Source organism: Pleurodeles waltl, chromosome 1_2 (genome assembly GCF_031143425.1).
Source record: "Pleurodeles waltl isolate 20211129_DDA chromosome 1_2, aPleWal1.hap1.20221129, whole genome shotgun sequence".
In the NCBI taxonomy this organism is placed as follows: Eukaryota; Metazoa; Chordata; class Amphibia; order Caudata; family Salamandridae; genus Pleurodeles; species Pleurodeles waltl.
In genome coordinates, this window is record NC_090437.1 from 1163270862 (window position 1) to 1163287294 (window position 16433).

The 16433-nt window shown below is 44.5% G+C and overlaps 1 protein-coding gene across 1 annotated transcript in view; it reads right to left on the reverse strand.

The window, feature by feature from the left end:
* The window catches only part of C1_2H4orf50 (chromosome 1_2 C4orf50 homolog), a 180321-nt gene that overhangs the window by 28317 nt on the left and 135571 nt on the right, over positions 1–16433 (reverse strand). The window contains exon 4 of the mRNA XM_069205863.1: positions 7508–7924. Within this exon, the coding sequence (XP_069061964.1) occupies positions 7508–7924 (417 nt within the window). The remainder of the gene's footprint in view (positions 1–7507; positions 7925–16433) is intronic.

A 16433-nucleotide genomic window follows, 5' to 3' on the forward strand; every position in this document is an offset into this window, starting at 1 on the left:
TTGAAAGACTTCCAAAAAGCAACTGACAGGTTTACACTTTTATTGCAAACCTGTGTCATGTGTATTTTGTGGCATCGTTAATGCTCTTAAACAGGCATAACATAAGTCTCTGGTCTTGCGTTGTATTTCTCTTTTCCACAAGATGGTGTGACAGCTGCATCAAGAAAGAGGAAAGACTATGATGGGTCATTATACAGTTGACTAAAGAGACACCTGCTGTACTGAACTTGGGATGTTGGGCATTGTAGTTTTTACAAGTTTTCAGATTTTTGTTTTGAATTAAGCTGGCTGCTACATAATATATCAGCAAGGAAGTGATGCACAATACTTTTCTTCCTAAACATGCAAAGTCAATCGCATTCAAGCATACATTCCTGATAAAAGTAATTATACTATACAACGAATTCTGCTACACTACAGCAAAGTTTCAGTAGCTGTTTGGTCTTTTCTGGCTCCTAAAAAGTGTGAGCAGATATGAGCATCTAAAAGAAATTGGCTGCAGCACCGTATGTTAAAGTAAAACACACGTATTTCTTCTGTAAATTTCAAAACATATTAAATATTGTAACTATACATAATTAATGACAAAAATCTGTATTTTATTCAACAAAATATACACTTAATCACACAAAATATATAAAATACATGAATAAACAACAATTCCCCACTGTTGTAAAATACCACACACACATAAATAACATATATACAAGCCAACACATAAAAATAAAACAAACACCAAGTAACAAGACCACACTTACAAGACAACTCATATACAGACAAATATCACAAAACCATAATCAAACACATCCATCTGATTAAAAATTTGTTACACATGATATATATCATATAATAACACATGCACACTAATTTATGTCCTGGTATTCATCCACATCGTTGTTAAAAAAAATAGTTGTCCATAATACATATCCTCATCATTTGTATAGAATATTTTGGAGATCAAAGTAAAGTTTGTGCTGACCAATCTTGGTCTCTTCTTGGCATTCAAATCAAAACATCACCATTACTTTAACTGTAGCTGTTGCCATATTTGACTACTCCTTGATATCTTTATTCCCATATAGCCCTTGTTTTGGCTATCACTATCGTCAATGCGCGTTTCAGTGGGCTTACAACCATCTGGTCCAATCTTAATTCCTCATGCCACCTTCATCAGGGCAATCTATCAAAATAAGTAATACGCCAAATATTTGGATCTCAATACAAACCTAAGCAAAGATATAATTTCAATGATACAGAATGTCTCAAAGGGGAATCATTGAATATTTTATCGGCTCCATGGTGCAACCATTGTGAGTATGAATATTCATCATAAATACCAAAACCGCCACCAGAATGCCAGTGGTCCACCAAGTCCACTTAAACTACGTACATGCAAAAATAATACCCCCCCAAAAAATATATATAAACTACACCAATTAGGAACCAACTGCAAAGCTCCCGTACCTGGTCGCACACGATGTGCAGAGCGACTCTATACCAAACTCCCATTTCTGCAGCACTTGGGAACTAAAACAATGACAAAAAGACCACATAAATATATTCCTAAAAATATATTATCACTGCTAGAAAAGCAAGTACTAAAAGTCCAGATTCACTGACAAAAGTCTCTAGGGCTCCAAAAAATAGTTAATCACATCGTGCTACGGCTATTACCTTGATACTCAATTCAAAGAGCTACAACATAAATATTATTTACTCGGCAGACGCACACAAGCCTTACCGTCAATCTGCCAAAGCATAGTAAATCTTTGTCAGTGTAGCCAATAATCGTGTCAGCTCTGCATAGCGTTCACGGCCGTGTAACTCGATCTTTTTATTCACGCTCGTAAAACACAAAGACTGCTGCCAACAAAGAGAGAGGCTTCTGGGTGGCGAGCAGAGCGGAAAAGGAACTCAGGATACGGGCAGCCATTTTGGCATAGTACAAAACAGAACTTAAACGTATTGAATCCGACTTTCAACTAATACAAAAACCACTTATTTCAAAGCTTCAACACACTTTACTTCTAAAATAATATAAAAAGGAAAAAAAAATTGCATAAAACAAAACCAAAACAAGCCCAAAATAAATTCATTTTATATGTGTAACAAAAAACGACTATTGTGAAAGCACTGGTTATCCTCTCAGGATTACACTACATAAACACATAAAAAAACAACTATAATTATCAGAATTTTCTTTTTTCCATTAAAGAGTATTTTGCCAGGGTATTTCCTCATTCAAACCCTTACCATGAGTATCCAAATAAAAAATCCAAAATACTTCTATCTTTTTTCTAACAGATTCCGAACTCACACCACTTGTAGGGACAATCTTTTCTAAGATAGTCCATCTGATGTCATCCTCATTGTGATTCTGTGTAACCCAATGTGCAACCAATGGGGCATTCTGTTTTTGTGTTTTAATGGCAGACTTGTGTTCGTAATACCTTATTCTAAATTCTCTGGATGTCTCGCCCACATAGCCTAAGTTGCATGGACATAAAATCATGTACATCACATTCTTAGATCTGCAAATAGTCAAAGTTGTTAAACCAAATGACCTTCCGTTCCATATAAGGCTATCAGAAACTATAGCTACAGAACATGCTTGGCAATTTCCGCATTTGTGGTGGCCCCTAATGGGGTCTAGGCCCATAATGGAGCTTTGTGCAGGTTCTTTGGTCTTATTCATGGCAGATCGAACCAAAATACGCCAGAGGTTCTTATTTCTCTTAAAAGCAAAAAGAGGTTTGTTCAGAACTTCAAAGTTGCTACAGATATTTAAAATGTGCCACTGAGAATTTATAATCTGTCTAATTTTGTCACCTAGGTTCAAATGATGAATGGCGCAAACCAACCTCTCATTTACCTTTTTCTCTTTTTCTTGAAACAGCGACTGACGATCATAAAACCTTGCTCTCTTCACAGAATCTCTAATCACTCTCTCGGGATAGCCTCTCTGACTTAGTTTGGCTGCTAGAACATCCGCATGTTCCAAAATATCCTTCAGCTGCGTACAGTTCCTTCTAAGGTGCAGGACCTGGCTGAAGGGTATTGCCTGTCTCTGACTCCTAGGATGGTAGCTGTCAAAATGTAAGGGAGTATTCTTAGCTGTAGGTTTAGTGAATAAAGACACTATTAAGAGTCTGTTACTATGTTTACTACAGATGTCCAAAAATTCAACTTGGTTGTAGTCACTCTTCATTGTAAATTTCAAATTTTTGTCACGTAAGTTGAGCCATAAAAAAACTCTTCTAATTGTTGTTCTTCCCCTCTCCAGATGAAAAAAACATCATCTATGTATCTAGACCACAGATAGATGTTTTTAAAAAAAGGAGATACTTCATCTTAGATAAACTTCTTCTCGAAAGCACCAACAAACAAGTTTGCTACACTTGGGCACATGCCGCTCCCATGCTGACACCTTTGATCTGTTGATACACTGTTCCTTTAAATTCAAAATAGTTGTTATATAGAACTGTGTTCAAACATTCAGTAACAAATTCATATGATGGATTAAGGCCCAGATCTGCAAATATTTGTTTCACACATTCTAAGACCTGTTTTTGCAGAATATTTGTATATAAAGCCTCAAAACCCATAGTGACCAAAATTTCATTATCCGGGTCAAAATGTAGATCTTCTACTTTAGAAATAAAATGCCCCGTATCTTTGACATAAGAGAGAAGCTTTATTACTAATGGCTTCAGAAAGGGTTCTACATATTGTGACAAAGGTTCAATGGCAGAACCTATAAAGGAGACAATAGGGCGTAGAGGAGGGTTCACCGAGTTCCTATGTACTTTTGGAAGCGCATAGATAATGGGTAGTCTTGTGTATTCTGGGGTCAGAAAATCAAACTCCTTTTGACAAATCAAGCCTTGTTGCAATGCAGTATTGTTGTTGTCCTTAATTAAACTCTTAATACGTGCCTCCGGATTGCCAGATATAACCTTATAAAAATCCGTACATTGTAACATACTTAACATTTTATCAGTAAAGCTAGTTGTATCAAACACAGTAATACCTCCTCCTTTGTCGCACGGTTTGATGGTAATTTTATTCTTCTGTTGAAGACATTTCAAAGCATGGTCCTCCTTCATGCTTAAATTTGGTTTAGGCTTAGAAATATGGCCCTTGTTACAACCCTGGCGGTCGGTGTTACCGGTGGTAATACTGCCAACAGGCCGGCAGTAAAAAAAATGGGATTTGGACCATGGCGGTTACCGCCATCCAAATCGGCCACTTTAACACACCGACCACCAGGGTGGTAACGGCCACTGGGCTGGAGACCTTGGTCTCCTGCCGGGCGGCCGCCACAATCCCACCCTCAGGATTACGACCCGGCCTACCGCCATGGTTTTCGTGCCAAATATACCACCACGAAAACCATGGCAGTAGGCACTATCAGTGCCAGGGAATTCCTTCCCTGGCACTGATAGGGGTTTCCCCGCCCCCTGCCCTCTCCCTCCCCAGAGTTCTCCCCCACCCTCCACCTCCCTCTCCTGCCCCCCGCACATATACACACCCACACAACTTGCCTGCTTGCAGGGGGTCCTCTGGCTGGAGACGGTCCGCGGCGCTGCTGTCAGCAGCAGCGTCTGCTAGCAAAACACCGCCAGGCCATATCATTGCCCCCAATATAGTCGTCGGTGTTTTGCACCCGAATGCCGCCATGACCGGTGGTGGTGTTCGCCAGCATTCTGGCGCAATACCGCAGGCGTCATGATACCAGTAGACGGCTGGTAGCCACGGCAGCGGTATGTTGGCGGCCATTGCCGTGGCGGTAGGCGGTCAATACCGTCAATGTTGAAATGAGGGCCTATGTCTCAGCACCGTATGTTTACACTCTTCTAAGTTTTTAGCCATAAAATAATTATATTGTTACAGTAAATCCGTATACGGTAAAAGAGTATTGTTTTCCATTTCTTACAGTACAAATACAAATATTCCAGACACAAAATCACATTATTAGATTGCATCTGCCAACAACACTAAAAATAACATAATTCACAGAATTGTAGACATATGTATTAATCTTAAATAGAGAGCATCTCTCAAAAACAGTTATATTTGCCATTAAATAGGTATGGTTTTTGCAATGTGAATGTTTTAAAAAAATGTTTTTAAAAATAACAATAGGATTTTCAGGTAGTTGTCAAATGGACCAGCTTCAAATAATGGTTGTTAGACCTGACAGCCTTAGGGTGGTCATCCCTAACTTTTTACCTGCCTCCCTCCACTTTTTGGACACTGTTTTTGCTGGTTTTAGGACCGCTGCTAACCAGTGCTAAAGTGCATATGCTCTCTCCCTGAAAACATGGTGACATTGGTTCCTACCCAATTGGCTTATTTAATCTACTTTTAAGTCATCAGTAAAGTGTACTACATGGGCCCAGGGCCTGTAGATTAAATGCTACTAGTGGACCTGCAGCACTGATTGTGCCATCCACATACGTAGCCCCTTAACCATGCCTCAGGCCTGCCATGGCAAGACCTGTATGTGCAGTATCACTGCCAATTCGATTTAGCATTTTAAAGTACTTGACAAGCCATAAACTCCCCTTTTTCTACATATAAGTCACCCCTAAGGTGGGCCCTAGGTGACCCATAGGGCAGGGTGCTATGTAGATAAAAGGCAGGACATATACCAGTGTAGTTTATATGTCCTGGTAGTGTAGAAATCCTAAATTCATTTCACACTGCTGTGAGGCCTGCTCCTTTCATAGGCTAACATTAGGACTACCTTCATATACTGTTTGAGTGGTAGATTGTGATCTGAAAGGAGTAACAAGGTCGTATTTAGTATGGCCAGAATGGTAATACAAAATCCTGCTGACTGGTGAGGTTGGATTTAATATTGCTATGTTAGAAATGCCACTTTTAGAAAGTGAGAATTTCTCTGCACTCAAATCCTTCTGTACCTTACAATCCACGTCTGGCTAGTTAGTTGACAGCTCCCTTGTGCATTTCACTCAGACAACCCCAAACACAGGATGCTCAGTCACACCTGCACACATCTGCATACTGAATGGGTCTTCCTGGGCTGGGATGGTGGAGGGCCTGACACTTACATTTGAAAGGACAGTGGCCTGCCCTCACACCAAACCCCCTACTGGGACCCTGGCAGACAGGATGGAACTGAAAGGGGACCTGGTGCTCTTCTAAGCCACTCTTTGAAGTCTACCCCACTTCAAAGGCACATTTGGGTATTTAAACAGGGCCTCTGAGCCTACCAACTCAGAAACCTCTGGACAAGATACCACTGGTGAAGCAAATCTGAACCAGATTCTGCAACGTGCTAAGAGGAACTGCCTGGCTGCACAAAGGACTCACCTGACTGCTTTTATGCAAAGGACTGCTGCCCTGCTGTTGCCCTGTTTCCCTACTGTCCTCTGGCTCTGCTGAGAAGTGGTCTCCAAGGGCTTGTATAGAGCTTGCTTCCTGTTCCTTGAAGTCTCAAGGCCAAAAAGACTTCATCCTGCAAAGAACTTCTTGTGCGGTGAAGATTTGACGCCCAGCCTGCCAGAAACAACACACAGCATGCATCGCTGTGAGAAAATCACTGCACGCCGAACCGGAATAACGCAGCCCGGCTCCCCAAGAGGAGATCGACGCAGCACCAGCACTGTGACCGGAACTATGAGGCATGACCCACTGGAACGACGCATAGCAGAGCCGGAACAACACATCCCGACTTTCTGCAAGAGGATCGACGCAGCTCCTGCGGTGTGACAGAGATTTCCCCCCATCGCCCACCGGATCGACGCAGCTCCTCTGACTTCGTCCTGCACGCCCAGGTACTTTGTGCTTACAAGAGACACTTGTTGCTTTTTAAAGACTAAAGACTCTTTTTATCATTCTCTAAAGTGATATTTCAACGCGTACTTATCATATCTTGATCATTTCAACCTGCATTTAGCCAGATAAATATCCTATATTTTTCTAAACACTGTGTGGTGTATATTTGTGGTGTATTACTGGGTTATTGCATGATTTATTGCACACATACTTTACACATTGCCTTCTAAGTTAAGCCTGACTGCTCAGTGCCAAGCTACCAGAGGGTGGGCACAGGATAATTTGGGTTGTGTGTGACTTACACTGACTAGAGAGAAGGTCCTGGCTTGGACAGAGGGTAATCTGACTGCCAACCAAAAACACGATTTCTAACAACGGTATCAATTTGAAATAAATGATTACATTTCACAACTCACACTTATGCTGCAATAATGATCTACCTTTCAATCACAGCTTGACTGGCACATTTTTCTTTACGACTGCTGCAACTTAGCACTTTTTAGGGCATTTATAATGATATCATGGTGGCGGGTGATTAAATCATGGTAAGAACCTGCAGAATATCCATTAATGCAACAACGAGTTCCTTTCAGCAGTGTGGATGAATGCATAGCACAACAAATCAATGATGACAATGAGAATTTGGAGTAATAAACAGTTAAATATGTTGCATTGAGGCAATGAGTATTTTAATTCCATTTACCTGCACTGCCTCACTGAGATAGTCAAACAAGGATTCCAGGTGTGTGTTTCTTGTAGCTGACTGCTGCAACTCCACCACTCTGGGCATATATTCACAGCAGGTTTTATCAAGGGCCAGCTGCAGTCCCTCAAAATCTCCCACAATTTTTTGATAGTCCTGCTGGATGGTGTGTCTCTCTTTTTCCAAAAACACGCTTTGGCTTTTGGCCACCTCAGACTGTAACTTCAGTGCTTGCATGGTCTGTACAAGAGACTGCAATTCTTTAAAAACGGCTCCATTATTCTGCAGGACATCTTTGGATCTGAGGCCTAATTTCTCAAACAGGCCCAAAAGGAATTCTTTCTCTCTTGATGTGCGGTCTTTACTTTCTACATCATTGGTTGTTTTCTGTTTACCGGTAGCAGAAGAGTGATTCACCTGTAAAGCAAAAATGAACCACACAACAGTTAATTTATGCTTATTACTAACATAGCTGCCAACATTTCAGTGTGCTGATTTGTCACATTGCAGTATGACATGAGATACCTTGAATGGCAACTTTATCGTGAATGAGAGAAACAGTTATGATTATGTATCAGGCAGAACTCGCTTATTACTCTGTGCTGTGCAATGCAGTATTCTGGCAAATGCCTCAAAACTGGTGCAACCCTTATGACTAACCTACCTCCACCTTTTAGGTGAGCCACCATTGAATCATTAGTGGTGCCAACACCAATTTAGCCCCATTGTTATCTAGTAGTGGGAAAAGTCATGCCTTGGTGGCATGTCACAAGATACCTGACACTGAACATCAGCAGTGTAGAAATCCTGATAGAGGTAGCATTTGTCTACAAGGGAGACTGTCAGGAAAAGCTCCAGCAGATGCCGAAGATGTGACACAACAATGCAGACTCCAAATCAAGCAACATCATAAGTATGCAAATAGCTTGTTTTGGCTTTCAGTATGAAATTTGGTATACCTGTAAATGCGTCTTATATAAGAGTAGCACACTGCCTCATTAATCAAAATACTCTCCAATAACTTCATGCGATTCCACAGCCAACAAAAATATAAATCTTTTTAACCACTTTAAGGAAAATGTACCCTCAACAACATACCATGTTCATTCTGATATTTGTAAAGTTTGGAAACACATGATTAATTTACAGTATAGGTTTCCGTATATGATTCAAGTGATAATTTCTTTAAGTTTGAATAAATGCTTGAAGACCTTCCCATGTCATATATGACCCAGTAGGCAGTCTGTCACCTAAATTAGTTAATTACTTACTGCTACAGGCACCACATCACTGGTCACAGGACCAGCCCTCCACAGGCGAGTTAAACTACATGCAGTGCTAGACTCCGGGGTATCATCAATCTAAGTCTTCCCAGCAGGCAGCTTCTTCTGATGCCGCCAATTTCTGCCCCATTTTTTACATGGATGTGAGGGATTGTTGGGCTTCTGGGGTTCTTCTAGACACATGCCTATTCAGAGTGCTCCAATTTCCTTATCTGAAAGCTTCAAAGGCTAGCTGAAGGCAGTCGCCTGCCTCAGCATTATACTGTCCCCTATACCTCTACTTTCTTTTTTGATCTAGCTGATCATGGTTGTCAAAATAGTCTGGCAGGTTCTGAGACTATGGCTTGTACTCTTGCAGCTGCAGGATCCACCTTTGGATGTGTGGTGAGGGCTTCAAGACAAACCCTCAAATCATGGGAATGAGCAACTTGCAGTTGGTGTGGACAAGGAAAGGCTGACCATAAAAATGTAGGTTAAAATGGTGGTACCCCTAATGGATGACAGTCGCTTTTCATCCTATTTGTAACTACTGTTGTTCAGTGGGGATGGCAGCTCAGCTGGCATATGACACTGGAGCTCATTCTCTACAAGCCCACTTTTGCAAGAGCACTGTCCGAAGTCTAGTGGGATTGGAGTTCACTAACAGCTCAGACTCCTTTGCGGGACTGAAATAAACACGTGTATTCTCAGCCAACAGGGTGTCTTTCATGTTTTGAAATGATATCTCATGCTCTTTCTCCCACACCTATCTGGCTAAAGATTTCATGGACGCTCCTAGAGGAGCAGTAAGAACTGTCAGATTCTTTATAAAAACAGTTGCCGTAGTTGACCATGCCCCAAAAAATGTTTTTACAGCAGTCATGGATGATGTGGTAGGGCCAACTTGTTTGTCCTGTACTTTGTCAGGATCAGGTGCTACCCATTCCACAGAAAAGTTGTACACAAAGAAGCTAAAAGGGAGGTCTTAGGAATTCACATTTTGCCTTATAGAGGGTGAGGCCACAGTCCTTGAGTCTCTGCAGGATAGTTCTAAGACAAGCACTGTGTTTCTCTAGTGTTGGGGCATTAACCAATACACTGTCATTCACACTTAATGCTCCTGTGTACCCTGATAAGGCCACATGTATGGTGTTCTGGGATACTTACACCACACAGGATATTCCAAAGGTCAGTTTTTTTGTATCAGTGGAGGCCTGGATGAGTTGAAAAAGTGGTCATATACTGGGACCCCAAGCTTAGCAGAGCTTGGTGGTACCCTGATAGGAGAGAACCAGCATTCCCCATTATCTCATTCAGCAGGTTATCTAGTGTCAGGACTGTATGCCTCTCCCTCATGTTTGGAAGGTTTGGGAGGCACGTGTCTACGCAAAGGCTTGCCTCCCTGGCCTGTTTAGGTTTGCATATCACCACCGGAGGCAACACCCAAGGAGAGGGCCCCTCCACTCCATCGATGATGTTGACCTCTTTCAATTTCCGAAGTTCTTCTTCCAGCTTTGGCTGTGGAAGGAACGCCACTCAGCGTTGTCTTAGGGCAACAGATTGCACTGACTGGTCAATATGAAGCTTCACCATTTCTCTCCCAGTCACCCATTCCTCTGAAGTAGTTCCTTTAATTTTCTGTGGAGGCTGTCTAGCTGTGTGGCATGCACTCTAAGCATAAACAGGACTAGTTGCATTTTCTGTTGTGTTGCAGCTTAGAAATGTGTTTATTCCTGCTTATGTCACATATACTTACGCCAAGGTGGCCATGCCATTATGGGTAATGTCTGCAGCAAACATGCCTGTAAATGGGTGGGGAGTTTGGTGCCCATTGGCATACACTTGCACATTGGTAGTCCTGAGGTTATGTCGACCTGCTTTGGTCTCCTACATTTCTTGGACCATGATGGTGATGCGTCCATAATGGCAGCCACTGGTACTCTCCCATTCTGTCCTCGGCATTTGGGTGGCAACTTCACTCATGTTCAAAAGTGCTCAACAGCATGCACTACATGCACAGTGCCAACCTCCAGGTCATTGTCTATGTTCTCTTCAGGTGTTCTTCAGTTAAGGACGCGATGGCATTCACTGCCTTCTTTGGGGGCTTCATTGGTTAGGGGATGACCTGCATACATTTATGAGGTGCTGCATTTTGCCACACACTGAGCACTTCCTGCCAATGGCGGGGCACTCCTTTGCATGTGTAAATGGTCATGGTTTCTGCCGCACTTCTTTCGGTGATCTGACTGCTCTGATGATCTGGTTCAAAGGTTCACTAAAATTTTTTTCTCTAAAACAATACTCACCCATTTGAAGACCTTTATTTTCTACATGACAAATACTTATGGAAATCCCCTGGTGTTTTCCTCTTAGACAAATGAGTGAATTCAAGAACATATCATCTGATTACTTTTACATCAATTTTACATCACAAAAAGTAATGATTTAAAGATATGCTTACATATGTTCCTCAATCACCAATAAAACAGTAAAAGACAAAAACATCCTTGCTAAAATGTGCATTTTGCTGGCACATCTAATTTTGTTTGATTTTCCCTTTTAAGACCATGGTTCCATTGGTTCCATTGGTATATCAGAACATCTTCTGGCCATGAAGGAGAGAGTCAACATCAAATAATTAACTGGATAATTGCCTGGATTAAAAGCGCTTTACAACATGCTGCACTTTATCTCAATGTGAAACAATATGTAGACTTAAATACATCAGCTAGGATGTTTAGGTCATGTCTTAAATTTCTGAAAAGTGTTCATCTAAGCATATCTAGCCAACAATTGTGCTTGTTGAAGAGTATATGAGGAGTAATGGGCTAACATTTTATTTGTGGGTTTCCAAAATATTTTTATTGGATTTTAGTGTGCATAGATTAAACACGTTCCGCAACAAGTAACAGACAGGTTCAGAAAAAAAGATCACACAGATTATTACAATGTCCTCCATTATATGAACAGGGATAAGTGTCATTTGTGTGTACAAGTCAGGCACTGGGAAATACTGAGGCTTTTTAAAGGGGAGGAAATAGTGTGTTGTCTCTTTAACCTGGTAGTGAATGTGTAAGATAGTGGCAGGGTGCATGGTATGGGGAGGTGATGGGCAAGATGTGAATGCATTTAGATATGAAGTTCTGCAGTACGGTGGTTAAAGCAGGTTGGATGAACCTGGAAGCGCTGGTGCACATTACTTGGTGTGGCAGTGCAACCTGGGAGGCATTGGGGCTTGCTGTTTTGCTGCACCTGCTTGCAGTGCCAATGACAGTAGGGTCATGGATCACACAATGTCATGGAGAAGGGTTATCCTCATTCACCTCTTGGCAAAAGTGTGCCATCAGGGTGGCCCATTGGGGAGAGATCGGGTGCTTGTGTAAGTGAAGGATGTGGAACTGAATGCTCTTAAAGTGGGAATTGTGGGTTACAGTTTTGGGGTGTTGAAGTGACCTGTCCCAGTCCTTATCGTGTAGCGGTGTCCTGAACTCTTCCTCTCAATTTCAGTGTAAGGGCAGGAGGGAGATATGCATTAGTTCATGTATAGATTTATAGAGCCATGTAATAAGATGTCTACCAGCACCCATGTCCAAGATGGACTGAAGGACCGGGTTGGTGGGAGTTTCTTCCCCTGTGGCATTCCCAAGCATAGAGTATGTATGACCTGTTTGCTTGTGTAAAAGTAATTGCCCCTGTGGGAGGTTATTATCCTCAGCCAGTTGCTGAAAGGGGAAGAATAACTCATCAAAAAAGAGGTCACCTGCAGTGAGCATGATCTCTTCCGTCCATACCCTTAAATCCTGGGCTGTGGAGATCCCTGTGTGCCGGGGTAGGCCAATCAGTGGAAGTGTCAGCCGTACAATGGATGCGCAAGGAACAGGTAGTGTACTTGTGCCATGCAGGTCTGTGCAAAGGAGACCTGAAGTGGCCAGGGAGAGGGGGTGATACCTTCGGGAGGAGAAGGCTTTGAATTGTAGGCAATGACAGGGGTCCACAGCCACTAGTGTTTTCCTCTAAGTTTCGGCCCGCTGTCCTGTGGGATAGCCATTGTAGATGTGATGTCAGAAAATAGGACTCAAAGGAAGGGGCACCCATGCCCCCATGATCTGTCGGCAGCTTTGATTTATTGAGTTCTACCTAGTGGTGATAAGCTTACCAGATGAGGTTAGATAGGTTTGAGTCTAATTCTTTGAAGAAGGGGCAGGGCGGAATTACAAGAAAACTAGCGAAATAGTAGAAAAGATGAGGGAGCATGACCATCTTCGCCAATACTATTTTGCCTGTGGGAGTTAAGGGCAAAGAGCACCACAAATGGACTTGGATTTTGATTCCCACTAGAGCCTTACGGTGGTTCCCCTCATAAATGTCAGCAGCGGTGTGATATACACAAACCCCTAAGTAGCGGGCAGCCTGAGTATCCCAGTGGAGATGGGCATTTCCCAGATGTATGTTAAATGGTGGCAAAGTTGGGCACAAGAGGTAGGTGGCTGATTTCGCCCAGTTAACTTGGAGCCCTGCAACTGACACAAAGGCCCTCATTCTGACCCTGGCGGTCTTTTCGCAAGCCCGCCGAGTTACCGCCGCGGTGAAGACCGCCGACCGCGGCGGTATGCCGCTGTGCGCATTCTGACCGCTGGGAGCGTTCCACCGGAAAACCGCCAGCAGCCACACTGGCGGTCGGCGGGAAAGTGGAGACTGGTCAACCTCCACCGCCACGCCAGCAGAACACCGCCCACAGAATTACGACCCACATTTCTGTGTGGCGGTCTTCTGTTGGCGGTCTTCTGTTGGCGGTCACCTCCCCATGGCTCCCGTCGCCTCCCGGAGGACCAACGCACAAGGTAAGTTGATCGTCCGTGAGGGGAGGGGGTGGGGGGGTGTTGTGTGATGTGGGCGTGCATGGGGGTGTGCGTGTGAGTGTGTAGAGGGGGTGTGTGAGTGCGTGTATGCGGGCGGGGGGTGCTGCTGTGTCTATGGGTAATGTGTGCTGTTCGGCAGGTGCGCATGTCTGCATGTATGTGTGCGGGTATGTGTCCCCGTTGTGTATGTGTGTGTAGGGGGTGTGTATATGTGCATGTTGGGGGTGTGTGCATGTCGGGGTGCATGTATGTGCATGTCGGGCTGGGGGTGGGGAGGGGGTTCGTACCACCTCTGGGGGGTGGCAGGGGGGTGGAGGGTGTGGGGGGAGGACTCGGGTGGGTAGTGGGGGGTGGGGGAGACCCCTATCAGTGCCAGGGAAGGAATTCCCTGGCCCCGATAGTGCTTACCGCCATGGTTCGCACGGCGGTTCCCGCCCGCAAGAAACCGCGGCGGTAGGCAGGGTCATAATACCCTTGGCGGTCTTGGGACGACCGCCGGGCCGGAGTGCGCAAACTCCAGCCCGGCGGTCATGACCGCCGTGGCGGTCGGAGTGGAGAAGTGGCGGTCGGTCGCGGCGGGGACCGCCGCGGTCAGAATGCCATTTTTAATACCGCCGGTCTGTTCGCGGTCCGACCGCCGTCTCTCCGCCGACCGCCAGGGTCAGAATGAGGGCCAAAGTCTGCTAGAGTAGTCTGAAGAGGTACAAGATCCACAGTGATATCTCGTATGTACAAGAACCAATCATCTACATTCAGGGATACTGCATGAGTCCTGTCCGCCGGCGGGATACCCCTTCCCTTTCCCTCTCTTTGCAATCATGTGGTGAGGGGCTCCACAGCAAGCGCAAACAGGAGTACAGAGAGCAGGCACCCCTGTATTGTGCCACAGCTGACTGAGAGGGGGGCCGAGATGAATGGACCCAGATGGATCCGAGAGGTGAGAGTTTCGGAAAGCAGCCAGGTGTAAATTAATAGTTTATGCCCAATCCCTATGCATGTGAGGACTGTGAATAGATAATTCTACGTCAGTGTATTGAAGACCTTCTTTTAATCCAGGATGAGGCATGCCGATCTCAGGAAGCGGCCTTGGACCTGGTCTTGTACGTGGAATAGCCAATGGATGTTTAGAGGCATGATACGCTCCGTTACAAAGCCTTTAACATCCATGTGGACAAGGGCCGGAAGAATCTGGGCGTACCTGTCTGTGCGGATTTTCCCGAAGATTTATACTCAGCGCTAAGGATGGCGACTGGCCTGTAGGAAGTCAAGCATTTCAGGTCCTTGTCTGGTTTGGGGAGGGGGATTAGAAGAGACTCGCACAAAGAGTATGGGAGTGCTGTGTGGTCAGTGAAGCCTCATACATTGCTACAAGAAGGGGGCACATTGAGTTGTAAAAGTACTGTAGTACTCCAGGGGCAGGCCATCCAGGCCCTGAGTCTTGTTGCGAGCAATGTCGCGTATGGCCTGTGTGATGTCTCCGGTGATGATAGCCGCTTTCAAGAATTCCCTGACTGACCCAGGCACCAAGGTGAGAGAGACGTTAGCGAGTAAGGCATCCGCCGTAGGTAGTGAGGTTGCCGGTGGGGCCTAATACATGGTGGAATACTCAGAAAATGCCTGCAATATATCCGCCTGCTGATCGAGTGCATTACCATGGGGGTCCACTATTCCTCTAATAGGAGGAGCTGTTAATTCCCATCAAATGAGCCACTCAAGAAGCCTGCCAGCTTTGTCACCTTTCCTGTGCCTTTTGGAAGCATGGGCAAAAAAGTTATAGCATCTCAGGGCTTCCAAAAGTGCTGCATAATCGGTTTTGGCCTGCGTTGGCCATAAGGGTCAGCGGTGAGGTGCTGTCTGATTCTTTACTTAGAGTGGCCTGTTTGGTTTCAGCATCCTCTATGTCTCTCTCTACGGTTCTGTGAATTCCCACAATCTTCTGGATGGAGGTGCCCATTGTAACAACCTGGAAGGTGTACCACTCTAGTGTCCTATTGGAAACTGTGTTATTAGTTTCAGAAAAGTAATGGTGAACATGGTCTCTTTCCTCTGCCCAGAAGACTAGGTCCTCTAGGCAATCCTTAGGCAGTTGCCACATGGGGACCAGGGGATGAGGGGTGGCCCAGCGAATATCCATGACATGTGCATCATAGTCAGAGATCACTCACCCCAAATAGTCGGTGGGCTGTACAAGTGTCAGAAGGGGCTGAAAGTGAGCAAAAACGATCAAGCCCAACATAAAGATAGTGAGGTATAGAGTGGAAAGAATATAGTCTAGCTCCAGGGTTGCATGAGTGTTAGACATCTGTTAATAACTAATAACTAATGCTGGGCCCAGGCACTGAAGCGGTCTGCCTGAGCATGCGGTGGGGAACAGGGCACTGGAGAGTGTGACCAGTCCAAAGCAAGGTCCAAAGCACAATTATAGTCCCCTTCCACCACGCATGGCAGATGAGTTTTGTGGGCGAGTGCCACGGACAATGGGCCCCAAAAGGTTCCCTGGTCAGTGTTGGGAGTGTATATACTCCCCAGAAGCAGTGGTTGACCATTAAGTCGGCCTTCTAGGAGAACATAGTGGCCCTCTTTGTCTATAGTGGTGGATATTTCTTGGAATGGGATGCCTGGGTATATCCATATAAGGGTGCCCTGTGGGTATGCCAAAAAAGTTGTAGTATAGATATGACCTCTCCAGCGTTTGCGCAGACGACCCAATTCCTCAGCAGAGACATGCGTCTCTTGTAGGAGTATTTTTGCACCCACTGGCGCTTAAATTATGAGTAGATAGCATATCACCTCCTAGCAGTATGC